Raw genomic sequence first — 17,146 nt, 5'->3', positions numbered from 1 at the left:
TGACAAAAGCGTGAAACATTAAATGCAATGCTGTACGGAACACGCAAAGCATTAAATGCTCCCAACGATCATCTTCTCAAGTGCTTATAAGTATGAAGTTCTGATGAGAAGCAAGGTTACCAATTCTACACCTATTCTGTGAATATTAACTTGCTGAAACGTTGTTCAACTCAAAGCTCAGAAACTTCATCTTCATCAAAGCTCACTACATTGCTGTTGTAATATATTAGTGAGATTAAGCTTAAACGTTAAGAGAAATATCACTGTTGTGATTATAGCTTTTCAGAAGCATTTGTAATACTCTTAGAATTGATTACATTAATTTGTAAGTAACTTGAGTGATCAAGTGTTGATAAGGATACACTAGGAAGTCTTAGCTTGTGTCTAAGCAGTTGTATTTAGAGTGATCACGTGGTGGTCAGGATACTCTAAGAAAGTCTTAGCTTGTGTCTAAGCATTTGTTCCTAGAGTGATCAGGTTGTGATCAGGATACTCTAGAAGACTTAGTCGTGGGCTAAGTGGAAAACCATTGTAATCTGTTGGAATTAGTGGATTAAATCCTCAGGTGAGGTAAATCACTCCGTGGGGGTGGACTGGAGTAGTTTAGTTAACAATGAACCAGGATAAAAATAATTGTGCAATTTGTTTTTATCGTTCAAGTATTTAGACTACACTTATTCAAACCCCCCCTTTCTAAGTGTTTTTCTATCCTTCATATACCACTTCATCTTTATGCAACTACCGAATAACGATATCTAACACAATGCCACACAAGGCTATCAACATCAATACCATCATAAAACAACATATATGAGGCAGCCACACTACTCTTGCATCATCGTCGTAAACAACATGATATTTCGTATCAAAACACATACTAAATCACTAATAATTTTGGATTTCTTCCCTTAAAATATTATGCTACTGTTATGGAAATGATTATCAAAGGATAGAAGATGGTTTTAGCTTTCTAACGGTTCGAACGGCGCCCAAACTAACATCCGAGTCAAAAATTATGGCTTTTTGAAGTTTTTAAAATAGATTTAGTTCGACTCAGTGCATCCCGAATCCCTCAAACTCGAAACCGGTTTCCATCCCCAAATTTTCCGCTACAGAGAGTATGGGAACTCGGTTTCCCAAAACTGGGAATCGGTTCACGCTGTAGCAGTTTAAAAAAAACTCTGTTTTTGGCTGCTATGAGTTTCACCCTTCAAAACCCCAAAATCCCTAATTTCCCACAAGAAAATCATCAAGTTTTATGGCTTATTCAGGAAATCATTAACATCATACATCAAATACATCCACACAAACAAGATAAACACATCAATTGCACACAATTTCAATTAAATATGAACAATCCCTACAAAATATCTACCCCAAACCTAACCTGCAATCATCAATCTACCTACAAATATATCCCTTATTAGATAATCGGAACCCCACCCTTACCTTATGTTTGTGATTCCATAAGTTTTACCGCGCTATGATCTTCTTCCCTCTACGATTGCTTCCTCTTCTCTCTTTCTCTACTTCACTTCTCTCGTTTCCACAGAATAACACGATCCAACTTCTAATTCCCTTGATATGACCACTTAACCCCTTGGACCCCTAATTCAATATTCCAAATTCGCCCTTCTTATTTAATTAATTATTAAAATGCTAATTATTATAATATCCTACTAATAATTAGAAATAATATAATCACTACCAACTTTTTCACTACACCCCCATATCTCTACACTTTTAGCTATGCACCCTTACATTTCTACACTTTTGGTCAAACATCCCCCTTAACACCTTAATTTATATAATTTCTAGGGCATCTACCTCACATCAAAGGCATCGCAACTTCACAACATGTTCATTCAATTATATGAAAACGCCACATCACATAATTAATCGTCAAATATATCAAAATACATCACAAAATTATTATAATAAATAATCTAAATTAAAATGGGGCGTTACAACTCTCCCCCACTTAAAATATTTTCGTACTCGAAAATTCACTCGATACCAACCACTCTGAATATGACCCTCGCATCCTTCTTCCTAACTCCCCTGTCGTGTTTGGCATCATATCAAAATGACAAGATTGTTTAAATTCAAAATAAAAATTTAATTTCATAAATTAAATTAAATAAGGAGACAAAATTTGTATTTAAGAAAAAATAAAATTCAAATGGACATTAATTGTTATGTATGTGTAAAAAGCCTAATACTATATAATTTTTTTTTAAATAGGCAATGATATATTAATGGGAGTATAAGGGATACTCCGCCCGATTACAACAGACGAGACTCGCGCGTCCAAACCAACTGGAGCCACAAGATGCAATACAAGAACAAGCCTAAAAACTGCAAAAGCAAAAGAATAACTCTGCTGCACTTAGCGAACAGAGAGCAAAAGACAGCACCAAAAAACTCCCTCTAACCAACAGCACCCCAACCACACGAAGACTGTACCAACTGGCAGCCAACACAGTTGAACAACCACGGCGATAAAACGAAGACAAGCAGCTGCCTCTGAACGCTAAAGAACTGCTCTCTCCAGACCAAATCAACAATAGCGAAAGAGAACTCTGGAAAAACACTGCAGCGGGAACAAGACTCCAGCAGGAGAAAAACAACAGACTTAGATGAATCTGGAAAAATTCAACCTCATCCACACGACGCCGATAATCAACAAACAACAATCAACAGAGCTAAAGATGTCTCCCTACCAAATGAAAGCATTGCCCGACCACCAAAAAAACTCCAATCGAACACATCACTAATCCGGAAAACAATTAATTGGTAGCTTGTACCACTCGTAAAAAGAAGAGGAGGAATACTTCAAATGAGATCTAGATAGCCAACTCCACGAAAAAAACATAACATTGTAGACCACCGTATCAAAACAGTAGGATGCTTGATCGAAGATAATGGAATTACGCATTATCCAAACACTCCAAATCAAAGCCATCCAAATCGAATTTATCTTCAAGACATGAGTGTTATGGTTTACTGATAGATAGTGTAAAACATCTTATATCAATTAAATCCATTTGAATTTTTAAATAAATAATTTAAAAAACAAAATCAAAAAGATAAATTAAACTTATTATTCATTCTTGTAAAAAACTTGATTAATATTTAAATACCTATTTTGTAAACGATCTTAGCCTTTGTTTGTTACAATTTTTAAAACCAAGAATTTTTAAAAAGTGAAATATATTAAGTGCAATTTAGAGGGGAAAAAACTCAAATTTTCTCTGTGTGTATGAGAGTTTTTAGGTGATAGTAGTTAGTAGTCACTTCTTTTACAAATAACAACAGCAAAAAAAACTAAAATTAAGTCTAGTGTGCAATATTATAGAGAGATAAAATACATAATTATCTTGTATTTTTTATGATGAAATTTTATTATATAACTCCGAAATGTATATAATTTTGATTAAATATGAACTTCTTGCCAATTTTCAGTGCAAATAAACGAGAGCAAACAAAAAAACTTAAATTAAAAGTCAAAATATTAATTTTATATGTAAAAAATAGATAAAATAAGAAAATTAAAGTTATATGTAAAAAATTAAAAATATAAATAGACATTAATTATCAATGTGGTTATAGTGAGTTTATCACATTAAAATGTTGTTAAAAGAAAAGTCAAGCATCATTTAAGATATAAGTGTTACAATTTACCCTAAATAGTGTAAAATCTTTATATCAATTAAATATATTTATTTAACATATGAGTTTTTAAATAAATAGTTTTAAAATAAAAACAGAAAAGATAAATTAAAATTATTATTCTATTGTTGCAGAAAGATTGATTAATATGAGTTTGGCCTAGTTTGTTACAATTTTTAAAACCAAAACAAATCAAAAACTTATTAAACCAGGTAACCCTAAATACTAGTTAGTTAGCATTAAATAGGAATAAATCAAATAAAATCTCGTTAGCATTAAGTGTTACAATTTCTCTAAATACTAGTTAGCAATAAATGAAATCTTATTTATTATCGATCCATTATATATACATCCTATTACTGAACACTGTTTTCCAAACAAACAAACAAGGTTCATTCTTAACATTACACCATCATGGCTTCTACCTTAACACCATCCGTGTCGCATAACACAAATTCTTCCTTAACAACATCAAACACCAACCCTTCTTCTTCTGATCGTAAAAGACTTATAGTCAAACTGACTTATTCTCCTGGTTCTAGGAAACGTCATTCTGATTCTTCTTGTGGCACTGATGATAACAAGAGAAGCAAGTTTCAAGATTCTGTAAAACCAACTGTAACCTGCTATTGGGTTGATTCAAATTATCATACCAAAACAACACCTTTCTCTTTGTCTCAACCAAACACTCACAATGCTCTTGTTGAAAACAACAACCATGTTTCCGACACTGTCATGTCTCAACCAAAGGGTGTAAAAGAAAGTTCAAAAATGGCGAAGGATAAGATAAATGCTTCATCCAAAAAAGCATCTATGACAAAGGAGATGGTGAAGGATAACATAAAGGCTAAACCTGAAGAAAGTTCAAGAACGACCTCATTGATGGTAAAGGCTAAAGAATGTGTGTTGAAGAAACCAATGGAGTGTGTTAAGAGAAGGCAGTGTTGGTTGATTTTGAAGAGGATGTTGGTGGGTAGAGATGGTTGGGATTTGAAAGATCCTCCAGCAATGGTCGATAACGTCTCTGAGTCAAAGCCAATTGGTTTAAATGAAACAGGGAGAAAATTGAGGATGTATGCAACACCAGATGAGTTTGCTAGCGACATGAGGCTTGTGTTCTCAAATGCAATGCTGATGTATCCTCCAAGGAATCATATTTATCAAATTGCAAAAAAGTTCAGTTACAATTTTGAACTCAAATGGAAGTCATTGAAGGATGAGTGGGAACTTGAGGATAGGAAAAGAAGAAAGGCTCACAAGACTAGAAGATACTAAAGATCACTGCAACATATTCTCATTCTTTATTCTTCATTTGTAATAAAATATTCTGTTATCAATTGATTTTATTAGTTTTCAATATAATTCAGTCACAGTTCCATGCTTTGTTTGGACTTAGAATATTCTGTTACATGCTGGTCACAATGACTCTACTTCCTTTGTTATTTACCAATTGAGGCAAAATTTAATCCTAACTTATTCTCAAATATTAGATGGATCATGAACCAGACTTGTTATATAAATCATCACTTATTCAAACCATTTGAATTGGATCAACACACAAAATATTTTAGTGCATGGTGTATTGTTTTATGACACCATCATGACATGATGCATTTATGAAACGTTAAAAATAATATCAAACCAGCTCTCAAAATATCACTTTATTAGTTATGTTTAGTAATATTACTCAACCTCAATAAGTCAAACATAAGTTCTTTTTAAAGTAATTTAATTTTTAACTAGTCTTAAAATTTGTTTGAAGTCGAACATCTCAGTTTTTTTTAATACCTCAACTTTATGAGTAGGTCCGATCCGTTTGATCCGCTTAACATATTTAAACAGATATTATCGCAATCCTTAAAAAAATAATAATTTTTTTTATAAAACAAGATATCATTAAAAGGGAGAACTAAGGGTTCTCCAACCCGCTTACAAGAGATGAAACGGGAAATCCCGCCAAAAGAAAAATTACTAACCAATCACATTACGAGAGATAGTACAACGGATTCTTACAAAACTCGTATAGGGAATAATTGGATTGAGTAATTTTTCCACAAAACGACCATCTCCAAGCCAACAACTTGATGTTCCAAACAATGTTGAATTTACACTCCACGCCTCTTTGCGAAAACAAGCGCCATTTCTAACCAACCAAATGCACCAAGTTGTAGCAAACCAAATAATATCCAACTTTCTATCCAACACCAATTTACTATGAAAAAATAGGTGCCAATCCATAAAATTTGAGAAGCACTCTTCAACGGAAAAAGCCCCTTTATCCACCCAAAAAGCTATCTCATTCCAAATATTTTTCACCACCAAACAACCAAAAAATAAATGATCCCTATTCTCCTTACACACACCACAAAAAATACACTTTAAATCATCCACGGACAAAGGCATACCTCGCAACTCCAAAAGATCTTTCATAGGAAGCCTACTGTGAAAAAGCCTCCAACCAAACGCCTTTATTTTAAAAGGAACATCCATACCCCACACTAAATCAAAGGCATCCATGTGCTTAGGATGAGGACCAGAAGGAATATAAGACTTTTCATAGAGCTCATAGCAAGACGATACCGAAAAAACCCCCTCGGAATTACGTACTATTCCAAACTACGGTATCCTTGCCAACCGACCAACCTTTGAAATTATCCAAGCGACTCATTAAGGACAACCGAAGCCCCCTAAGAGATGGATCCACCATCACGGAATCGGGAAGGCCTAAATCCCCCCATTTCCATTCCTCCTCCAACCACCCTCCCATGGCCGCCACCAAAACATTTTTAAGCCGGGATGCAAAAAATAAATCCGGATAAACCTCTTTCAAAACCATATCATCCAACCATTTTGAATACCAAAACGGTGTATTATAACCATCGCGGATAATAAACTTGCAACTACCAACAAAAGGATCATTCATGCCAAGGGAAGAAAAAGATGAAGAAGAATTAATATTTAAAATATCTTTCCACCAAAAGGAAAAAAGAGGCGATAATACCTTACTATCCACGCCGTACACCAAAGAAGAAAGATCACCATACTGCGCTTTCAAAACTTTGTACCACAAAGAGCTTTGACCTTGAAGAATCCGCCACCTCCATTTGTTAAGAAGCGCCATATTAAAAAGAGACAAGTTCTTCACCCCTAAACCTCCATACTTCGTCGGTAAAGTGACATCCCCCCATTTTATCCAATGGATACTTCTTTTATCTTCTATACCGCCCCAAAGGAATCTACTTTGAACATTAGTGAACAATCTCGCCACTTTCTTCGGCATCTTGTAAAAGGACATAGTAAAAATGCAAAGCGAGCTTAACACCGATTTAAGAAGAGTAATCCTTCCTCCCAAATTTAAAAACCGATTCGACCAACCTTTCAAGCGATTCCTCATTTTTACCAAAAGAGGTTTCCAAGTGGCCTCCTTTCTTGGATTAAATCCAATAGGGATTCCCAAAAAATAAAAATTACTCTCCTCCACCTTACAAGATAGAAAATTGGAAGCTGCCTCCAAAAAATGCACACTAGAATTAATACCAATCAACTTACTTTTATTATAATTGATACCGAGACCGACACTAGTTCGAAAGCCCGAAGAACCGCTCGGACCGCCCACAAATGTTTCCAACTTCCTTCCCCCACAATAAGCGTGTCATTCGCAAATTGAAGAATTTCCACTTTACAATTATCATTGAAGGAATAACTTTGGAATTCACCCAAAAGCATGGATTTCTTTACAAGAGCCGTAAGCCCTTCCGCTACTAAAACAAATAGAAAAGGTGAAAGAGGATCACCTTGCCGTAATCCTTTATGAACCTTAAACTCTTTGGTTGGACTTCCGTTGACTAGAACCGACATATTGCTAGAAAACACCAACAACTCCATCCATTTCTTCCACTTAATCTCCAAACCCCATCCTATTGAACATGTACCTCAAAAAGTTCCATCCCACATTGTCGTATGCTTTTTCAAAGTCCACCTTGAAAAGGACACAACTACGCCCTTCTTTCCTCGCATGATCCACCACTTCGTTAGCCACAATAACACCATCCAATAATTGTCTACCGGGAACAAATGCATTTTGAAAGGGAGAAATAATTGAGTTAAGCACCACTTTTAATCTACCCGCCAAAAGTTTTGAAACCGCCTTGTATAAACATCCCACCAAGCAAATGAGTCTATAATCATTCAAGCCCACCGGGTTATTTACCTTAGGAATTAAAGTCAAGAAGGAAGATGTAATCCCTCTAGCTATCGGACCACCTTGAAAAAAGCAATTGAAAAAGTTTATAACATCCTCTTTAATAAAGTGCCAACATTTATTTAAAAAAAGAAAAGAGAATCTGTCGGGGCCCGGACTCTTCGACCCTCCGCACTCCCACACCGCCTTCTTAATCTCACCTTCAAGGAACGGTTTCTCAAGATCCTCCGCTTCTTCCCTACTAATGGAGTTAAAGTGGATACCATCCAAAGTAGGTCGGAACATCTCCGATTCGGCAAACTTCTTCTCAAAATGAGAAAACACTTATTCCCTAATGTCTTCCACCGATTCCACCACACCTCTCGTGGAATTAATCGGACCTAAATGATTTTGTCTTCTCCTTTGTTTCATCATTTTATGAAAAAAGGCACTATTAGTATCACCCTCTTTTAGCCACAAAAGTTTAGATCTTTGCAATAGCATGTTCTCCTTAATCCTTAGATTTCTCCAAAATCTACCCGTCGCCTCCTTTCTAAGAACAATGTCATCATCGACGGTGGAAGAAGATAAAAGATCGAAATCTAACCTCTCATCCACGGTATTGATGTCGTGAACTCCTTCCTCAGTCTCAAGGTCAATCTTCCCGAAAACATCCTTGTTCCACTTCTTGTTTTTGTATTTAATGAGTCTAAGCTTCTCCTTCAAAATAAAATCGCCTCGACCATGGACCACCAAATTTTTCCACTCCTTTTCCACAAAAGGCATGAAAGAAGCATTAGAGAACCATTCATTGTTGAATTTGAATGGTTTAGGCCCCCAATTATGGTTGTCCGTCATAATCCAAATTGGGCAATGATCCGAAATATCCCTATCTCCTATCATTTGGCCAACCACATCCCACATATTCACCACCGTACTAGATAAGAGAAATCTATCAATACGGCTCTTCGATCTACCATCACCGCTAAACCACGAAAACTTTTTACCCTTACACGGAACATCCATCAAGTTGCTCAAAAGAATAAAATCCGCGAACAATTCGTCTTCTTTGCTAAAAACCCTATCCGCCCTACCTTTTCTCTCCCTACTATTCTTGATCGAGTTGAAATCTCCTCCCATAATCCACTCCCCATCATTAAATTTCAACTTCAATTCAAGCAAGTCGGTCCACATCCTCTTCTTCTTCACTATGTCGCAAGACGAGTAAATATTCACGACATAGTAATCATTATCTTTCCACCTCACCTTAATCCCCAAATAACCTTCGCCTCTAAAACTCGTAAGGACCTCCAAATTATATTTTCTCCACAACGTGATTAACCCCCCCGATCTTCCCACTGAATCGGTGGAAGAAAAACCGATCTCTGGATGACACCAAAAACTGTGAGCAACCGCCTCCTTCATGTTAGACAACTTTGTTTCTTGAATAAGAAAAATATCCGCGTTACCTTTCTTGATAATTGAATTCACTCTCCTTCTTTTGAGCGCACTTGATCCCCCTCTAATGTTAAATGATCCAATAATCATTTCACATTATCTAAAAGCTCCTTTCTTCCTTCTCCTTCAATGACTCCTACTTGATTACCTTCCACTACCTTGCTTCCCCCGACGTCCACCACTCCCATAGCTACGATTGCCGCCCACAATCTATCTTCCACGTCCCTCTTTAAGAATTCCCATTGTCTTCCATTATTTCTTCGAATGTCCGAGTCTTCCGATTGATTCCCATATAAATAATTCTCCTTATTCTCTATCACCTTCCCTTTTAGACTCCTTCCACTATTTTTCCTGTTTTTAATTCTCCCCATACTACTGTGTCCATCCTCCACTGTATTTAAGCGCAGCAATTTAATCTTCTTTCCTTCTTCTTTGAACAAATTCCCTTCTAAATGGCTTTGCCTCTCAACCGGGCAGACTACCGTGAGCAGGGGCTGGGAGTTCCCAACCGAAACACCAAGGCACTTGTTACTCACCCTGTTGACTTCAATACTCTTCCCGGCAGAAATATGGCATCCTGTTCGCGCTCCACTGTTCCCAACAGAAAAACTATCATAAGAATTTCTAACAACAGAATCAGCCTCACTGTTTCCACAAGGATCAGCCGCTTTAGAAATAAATACCCCACTGTTTCCCTCCTTCCTTCCGGTGCAGCCACCTTTAGAGCTACCCGAACAACACCCATCCTTAGCATTTCGAACATTGGAAATAAACGAATCGAACATGCCTCCCTCTACGTTATTGAGCCGCAAAACAGGCCCTCCCTCTACTGCGCCAGTCTTTATCCCAACACTGCGAACATCCTTCTCGGTTGACGTTTCATCGGCCGAAAACTGTTTGATGCTATCCGATGACTCCTCTGCACCTTCAGCTGATTCTGGAACAGAATCACCATCCTTCCAAACAAAGTCAGAATCGAATGATTCTCCTTCTGTGGTTACGACATCCTGTTTGCGCTCCACATTACGGTACCAGCCTGCAGCATCTTCCCGAATATACAGCTTCCAACAAACACCATCTATGGTGACAGAGATACAATCGGGAATCAACATTGCTATGGGAATATTCACCATGATCCTAGCAACATCCAATGCCTCCCCTTTTGCCGTATTTTCATCCACACAGATAAATCTCCCCCAGGACTGAGCCAGAGCCACGAAATATTCTGAGCACCAAGCATGCGCCAGTAAACCATAAATTCTGAACCACGCATCTCTTGACGGATCAATCTTGTCTACCTCCCACTTTTCAATATGCGTAAACCAGGTCGTCCACCATGTTTCGCCCTCCTTGATTAACTCGTTAATAAAGCCTTCCTCTCTTTCTTCAAGTAAGCAACAATTACCACCTAGCGGTGTGACTTTGATCGCGAAAACGCCCTCCATTTCCATATGAGTCTGCACATTGAAGGCAGAACCCGGGATACAAACCTTCCCCACATAAGCTTTTTTGAATCTATTCCTTAAATCGCTGTTAGATTGGAAATTAAGAATAAATTTCTCTTCCACTTTACCCGTCTACCCCTTTTCTGTCCCTCAAACAACTTCTGCGTAAGAAGAAGAGACGGTCTCTTTCCGCGCCACAGAGGCCCCTGTTCTACCGAACACGTTTCAACTACCTCCAAACCTTTTAACCGTATGCGCACTCGCGCCCCTTTTCTTCCACTCGTCCCTACTGAATCTGGGCAGGTTGACATGTAATTTCTTGCCCTCAATTAAAATATTATCCAAACGAACAACTAGAATTCTACCATCTTCAACATCGGAGAACCTTGCAAAGCCAAAACGTTTACCAAACTTATTCCTCCTCGGAGAAATCGCGGCCTCTACCACATTACCTGAGCACCCAAATAGTTCGAATAAGTTCTTTGTAGAATAATTTTCTAGGAATGCAGAGACATACATCGAAGTTATGGTACCAGTTGAATCGTTCCGATTCCTTCCGCCAAACGGGAAAGTATCCCATCTCCCTCCCGAACGCTTCGCATATGAGACAGTTGATCAACCTCCCTTCTGCATAGAGAGCAAACAAGAGAAACTAAAAGAACCAGAACCACAGAAAACAGACCGACTAAGCTCCACCAACGGGAATACGAAAAATGGAACCAACTCGTGAAACCGCCAGACACACACGACCACCTCGACAAGGTCCCTGGCCAGGAATTTAAACCGAAATCAATGAGAAGATGTATCTCAACAGCTCAGAGATGTCCCACACCCATAACAAACACAGAGAAAAGGGAAGCAGAGCCGTCGTGCCGCCTGAGAAGATGCGATATCGCGGGGGTGGAGAACCCTAAAGCCCCAAATCGCTAGAGCTTTTGTATCTAATATTTTTTATTACTTGTATCATTTTCATTTAACAAAATAAAAAAATAAATTACATTTTTATTTAAAAATATAAAATTACAATCTGAAAATTCAAGTTTTTTAAGAAACTTGAAAAAACTATTATTCTTAATAATTTTATATTATAACTTATAAGTCATAAGTACTAAGTACAAAAGTTCTTAATAATATTTTAAAATAATTTAAATATTAGTTCCATACCACCTTAAATATTATCAATAATATTTTTATATTCATCATTTGTACTTAAAAATATGTTACGAAAAGGGGTCAGTAAAAATGTGACACGTTATTTCAATAACTTTCAATTTGGAATTGGAGTATTGGGTGGTGCACAGTGCCAACAGGGTGTTAAGCAAGCGACATAGAAGTGATTCCTTTGTTATGTTCACTATAGATTTCCCAAATGCTTTCAACGTAGTAGTTCGACCGACCCAATTGCACGAGGTGAGAGTAAGATGCTCATATATTTCTTGTAGGTTGAGTTTCTTTATGGCCAAGCAGCAAGGTTGTACCTTGGGGATGGACATATTGTGTCAACCACTAAAGTGCAACAATGTAACCCATTATGGGCGCTCTTTTTTGCTCTTGTGTTACACTCACTAATTCATCAATTTAAAGACAACTGTAAGCTTTTTCTTCATGTCTGGTATCTTGATGATGGAATTATTATAGGAGAATCACAGGAGGTGGCTAAAGTATTTGACATCATCCTGAAGATAGGTCTAGGATTACGTATCAAATCGAATATTTGTAAGGAATAGATCTTTTGACCTTCATGTGATGGTAGTAAACTTCATGTTGATTTGTTCCCGTCGGACATTGGGAGGTCGATGTTCGGGATGAAGATGCTTGGAGGAGCTGTTAGTCGAGATGACATCTTTATTAAGAGGTTGTCCATGAAGAGAGCTTCCAAGGCTATTGAGCTAATGCACCTTCTACCACAACTAAGGGATCATCAGAGTGAGCTTCTTCTACTTTGATCCTGCATGGGTATTGCCAAATTATTTTTCTCCTAAGAACATGTCAACCTAATCATATGGAGGAAACAACTATTTGGTTTGATAAAGAGTTGCGAATGGCGGTTAAACACTTCGTAGTATGTGGATGTCCTTTCTTTGGGACCTTCATTATAGGGTGTCTTCTTTATCAATTAGAGTTTGGAGTTTGAATTTGTACTCGACGGTAGAGGTTGCCTCATACGCTTTCCTGACTTCTAAGGCTCAATCTTGAATGTTACATGATCATATATTGAGAGACAGTGGGGTGTATGGTATGGACTCATATTTCGACAGAGTTGTAGATGGTCTTAGTGTTGTGATTCCAAATTCTGACCTTAACAATTTTACTAGTAAGAACATCTTCTCTCCTAATGTGCAACATGTTATAGCGAGTTCCATTTATAACAAAATTGTTAAGGACATAGTTGTAAAGTTTGACATAACCAAAAGATAAAAGACATTTTTAGTTGTTTGCAAGTCGCACATGCTCAAGACTTTTTCCTTGTTATAAAAGAAATTATGATTGATAAATTATACAAGGTAAATATGTATTTAATTTTTATAAAAAAAAATTAGAATCTTTATTTTAGAAAGGTGATGGACGAACTTGTGAATAAGTGTATTTAATATGTACTACCAACAATATAAATGGTTCCTTTATTTTGATGTTTTTAAATATTTAGTTTTTTTATTTCAAAACCTTTGTCCTCCTGTAATTTTGCAGAATTAAGTACAATTATGAACCTTTAGTTATTGAGCTATGCTATGTCTACACCATATTTCTACACCTGAGAATTTACACCGTAGATATATACATTTATTTTGTGCTGCACAGATATCAAAGTGGAGAAAAAATTAATAAAAAAAGTGAGAAGTATGTACTTTGGGTATAAATTATGGTGTAGGTGTACAAGTTAGTGTACACATAACATTTCTCTTAGTTATTTTATTTTAAAATTTGGATTCCTTCCAATTTTGCACACGTGACAATTATGATTAAAATTAAAATTTTATTTTAAATGATATGTTGGATAATTTATTAATTAATATTTTTTAAAGAATAAATAAATAATTTTAATGAATTAATTTTTTAGCAATTTATTAATTAGTATTTTTAAAGAATAAATAAATAATTTTAATTAATTAATTTTTTTTAGCAATTTATTAATTAACTTAGAATTCACCAACTTTTAGGTGGTGATATTTTTTGAAAAGTTTCAAATGAGAATCTTCAAATGTTTATCTCACTATTACACAGAACTCCCTATGCTCTCGAGGGTTTTATTATATATCTTCAAATGTCTACGTATATGATGTCATAAGATCATCATTGATCATTGAAATATAAGTTTTACACTGTCATTTAATATAAACAAATCGTTTTGCCATGTTATATAATTTTTTTTTTTAAATTATAGTATGATTTATCTTGATTCATGGTTATGATTGGTTGATGAGATAAAACTTTTTTACACTGTCAGTGTATCACCCATTTTCTCTTAATAAAATTTTGAAGTAGAAAATTTTAAAATATAAAACAAGAAATATGTAATAAAAGTTAACTACCGGTGATTCGAAGGAGAAAAACTATAATCTTTTATGGTACTAGTCACTTCCTTAACAAATAATAACAAGAAAAAAAAAAACTAAGGTTAAGTTTAGTTTGCTATATAAATAGATTTAAATACATAATTAACTTGTATTTATTATGATGATGAATTTTTATCGTATAAATCATAAATTTATATAATTCTAAATTAAATATTAGAGTCTGTTTGATATACTTCTGAAAAATTGTTTTTGAAATTATAAAAAGTAAAAACTAAAGAACATGATTGATAAACTCTTTTTAAAAAAATAATTTCCAACAATAGTTTTGTTTTTCAGTTTTAAAAACTATAAAATAGAAAGAGTTTAAAGGTAATACACTGACAGTGTAATATATTTTATATAGGGAATACATCACAATCTTTAAAACGAAATATTTTATATAGGATTTAAAGACAGTAAAACGTCTAAAAAAATTAATGTATATTATTTCACCGACAGTATAAAACTGCTCTATTCTATTGGTGTATTTCCATTAAATCCAAATAAAAGAGCTTAAAGGTAGTGCATTATCAGTGTAAAGTATTTTACACGGTGAATGCATCAGATCCTTTAAAAAGAAATACTTTATATAGGATTTAAAGACAAAGTCAAACGTCTAAAAAAAATTAACGGTTATGATTTCACCGACAGTAATTTGTTTTCCATTTCAACATTTTGTTTGATTAGAATAAAAAAAACATGCGAAAAACACCCTATTTTCATTAATGGAACTATGGTAATTATTTTTGATTTCTTATTTTAACTCCACAATGATTTATGATCAAGTTGTACTTTTTTTTTCTAAAGTATTGTAATAATCTCCACATGTAATATTTTGCACTAAATTATAACTATTAAATTATTTTATTCGAATAATTTCCACATCAAATATTTTGTGTTAAATAATTTTATCCACTCAAATTCTCATTTTCTTCCTAATAAATTACTTAAAATAAATATAAAAAATTAATTTTATAAAATAATATTGTGGTATTTTGATTGAAAACTTTTACACATTAAATACATACAAACTATATATGTATAAAGCTTTGAGATATTAAATTTATTTGCAAATAAAAATAACTTTTAAAACTATCTTAGTCGCTAAAAACGTAATTAAAAAATATCAATAAAAAAATCATTGATAAAAGTATTTTATCAGAATACATTAGTGCATAAAGTACTTTTTATATCGGACAAAAAATACTTTTTACATTGGTTATGTGCCCGAGGTAAAGCCAGACAATGTAATAAATTTGAGACATTTTACATCAGGCCAAGGCTTGTGAAAAATTTTCATACCACATCGGTTGAATTCAGAGGTCTGATGTGAAAAATAATGCAATTTTTTTATAAAAAAAAAATATACGCCATATTTTACATCGGTTTTCAGCTTGGACCGATCTAATAGATAGTCTTTAAATCGGTTTTCAGCTTAGTCTGATGTAATCGAGCGGTTTTTACATCGGTTTTCTTAATGCCCAATGTAATAAGTTTTCTGCTTTTTAGCATATAATGGCTGTTTTTCCCATTTTCCTATTTTAACCATTAATTTTTTTGTACCTAATTTTCCATATAAGATTCAAATACCACACAGACCAAAGAGGTCGCTATATTGCACACTTTTTTCCCACAACACACAAACCACATTTAATTGCACCAAATAGCTAAGATGCATCTATATTCGTCAAAATATATAAAAGTATTACCAATCGTTAGTTGGTCCAGTGGTGATTGGCGCTGGACTTGGTAGGGAGAACCACGGTTCGATCCCCCGCAACTGCGTCAAAGTGATGAGAGATATAACCTATGCATAGATATTGAAAGTAATAAAAAAAGAAAATGTACTTACATGCACCAAACTTGCAAAGTAGACACGTCAAGCCAATGAAAACCCACCAACAACTCTCCGATACACTTAGCTGACATATAAAAATGATTGGCATATTTACAATGACTTAATTCCATTTCCAAGTGTTGGTCATCCATTTTCACAACCATGAGTAACAATCTCTGAGCATCGTCAACTTCCACATCTTTTGTGCTTCCTTTTGCAGCTGAATAACTTCTTTTTCCGCTTCCTTCAAGTACTTACACGTTTTCAATGCATTTAGTATTATTTGTGCTTTGCGAAAAACCCATAGACTTAAGTGTTTCCATAAAATACTGTTCCAATGCCTTACGCTCTTCAACCAACTTTTGATCAAAATCAGCTCTAAGTCTTGCTTCCAATTTTGATGAAAGTTGTTTAAGTTTTTCATTTACATCTATATGTTGTCCTTGACGTGAAGACGACCTTCCAAAGTAAGTGCTTTGTTTATGGTTCTTTCCAACACCATGAACACGACCTCCATGCTCAGATGTTTCAATGGCTGCTGTTAAGATATCGTTACGTCCATGTGGAACAAAGACACCTTTTTCAGCTTCTTCAACTAGATAATCCTAAAAAATGAAAAACCCACAACTAAATTCAATAGTTTTTAAATAATCATAAATATAATGATACTTGAAGTAATTTCCAAGTTTTACTGATAATTTTCTCCGCAACAGCTTGTGTAGACTTTGATGTGTATTCTCCTCCTTTCTTTTGTCGTGCTCTCTTCCATAACTCATGGTGTGACGGTGGAGATGGACTACCATTATCATCTAATGTAGAATCATCTCTTGATGATATCCTTTCATTTTTAATTTTCTCCTCAAGCAAGTGATACCCTCCACGAGATAATACATGTAGGTATACATTCCTAGCCACATTTTCCCTACCCTTTCGACTTTTTTCCTATTAATTGTAAAATCAAAAAGTTATCACTAAACATAATAAAAATGATTAAAAAAAC

At 34.9% G+C, this 17,146-nt stretch overlaps 3 protein-coding genes across 3 annotated transcripts; 1 reads left to right on the top strand and 2 right to left on the bottom strand.

The window, feature by feature from the left end:
• The first annotated feature begins 4,086 nt into the window (after positions 1–4,086).
• Positions 4,087–4,947, top strand: LOC131649354 (transcription factor GTE11-like). Its single transcript, XM_058919117.1, has one exon. It carries the CDS (start codon positions 4,087–4,089, stop codon positions 4,945–4,947), a length of 861 nt encoding a protein of 286 aa, XP_058775100.1.
• Positions 4,948–5,643: 696 nt separating this feature from the next.
• Positions 5,644–6,189, bottom strand: LOC131649353 (uncharacterized). The gene has a single exon (XM_058919116.1). It carries the CDS (start codon positions 6,187–6,189, stop codon positions 5,644–5,646), a length of 546 nt encoding a protein of 181 aa, XP_058775099.1.
• A 2,008-nt stretch (positions 6,190–8,197) lies between these two features.
• Positions 8,198–9,400, bottom strand: LOC131649352 (uncharacterized). Its single transcript, XM_058919115.1, has one exon. It carries the CDS (start codon positions 9,398–9,400, stop codon positions 8,198–8,200), a length of 1,203 nt encoding a protein of 400 aa, XP_058775098.1.
• Between the last annotated feature and the right edge of the window lie 7,746 nt (positions 9,401–17,146).

This window comes from Vicia villosa, linkage group LG2 (assembly GCF_029867415.1).
Source record: "Vicia villosa cultivar HV-30 ecotype Madison, WI linkage group LG2, Vvil1.0, whole genome shotgun sequence".
NCBI classification, from domain to species: domain Eukaryota; kingdom Viridiplantae; phylum Streptophyta; class Magnoliopsida; order Fabales; family Fabaceae; genus Vicia; species Vicia villosa.
This window is presented reverse-complemented; position numbering and strand designations above follow the sequence as displayed.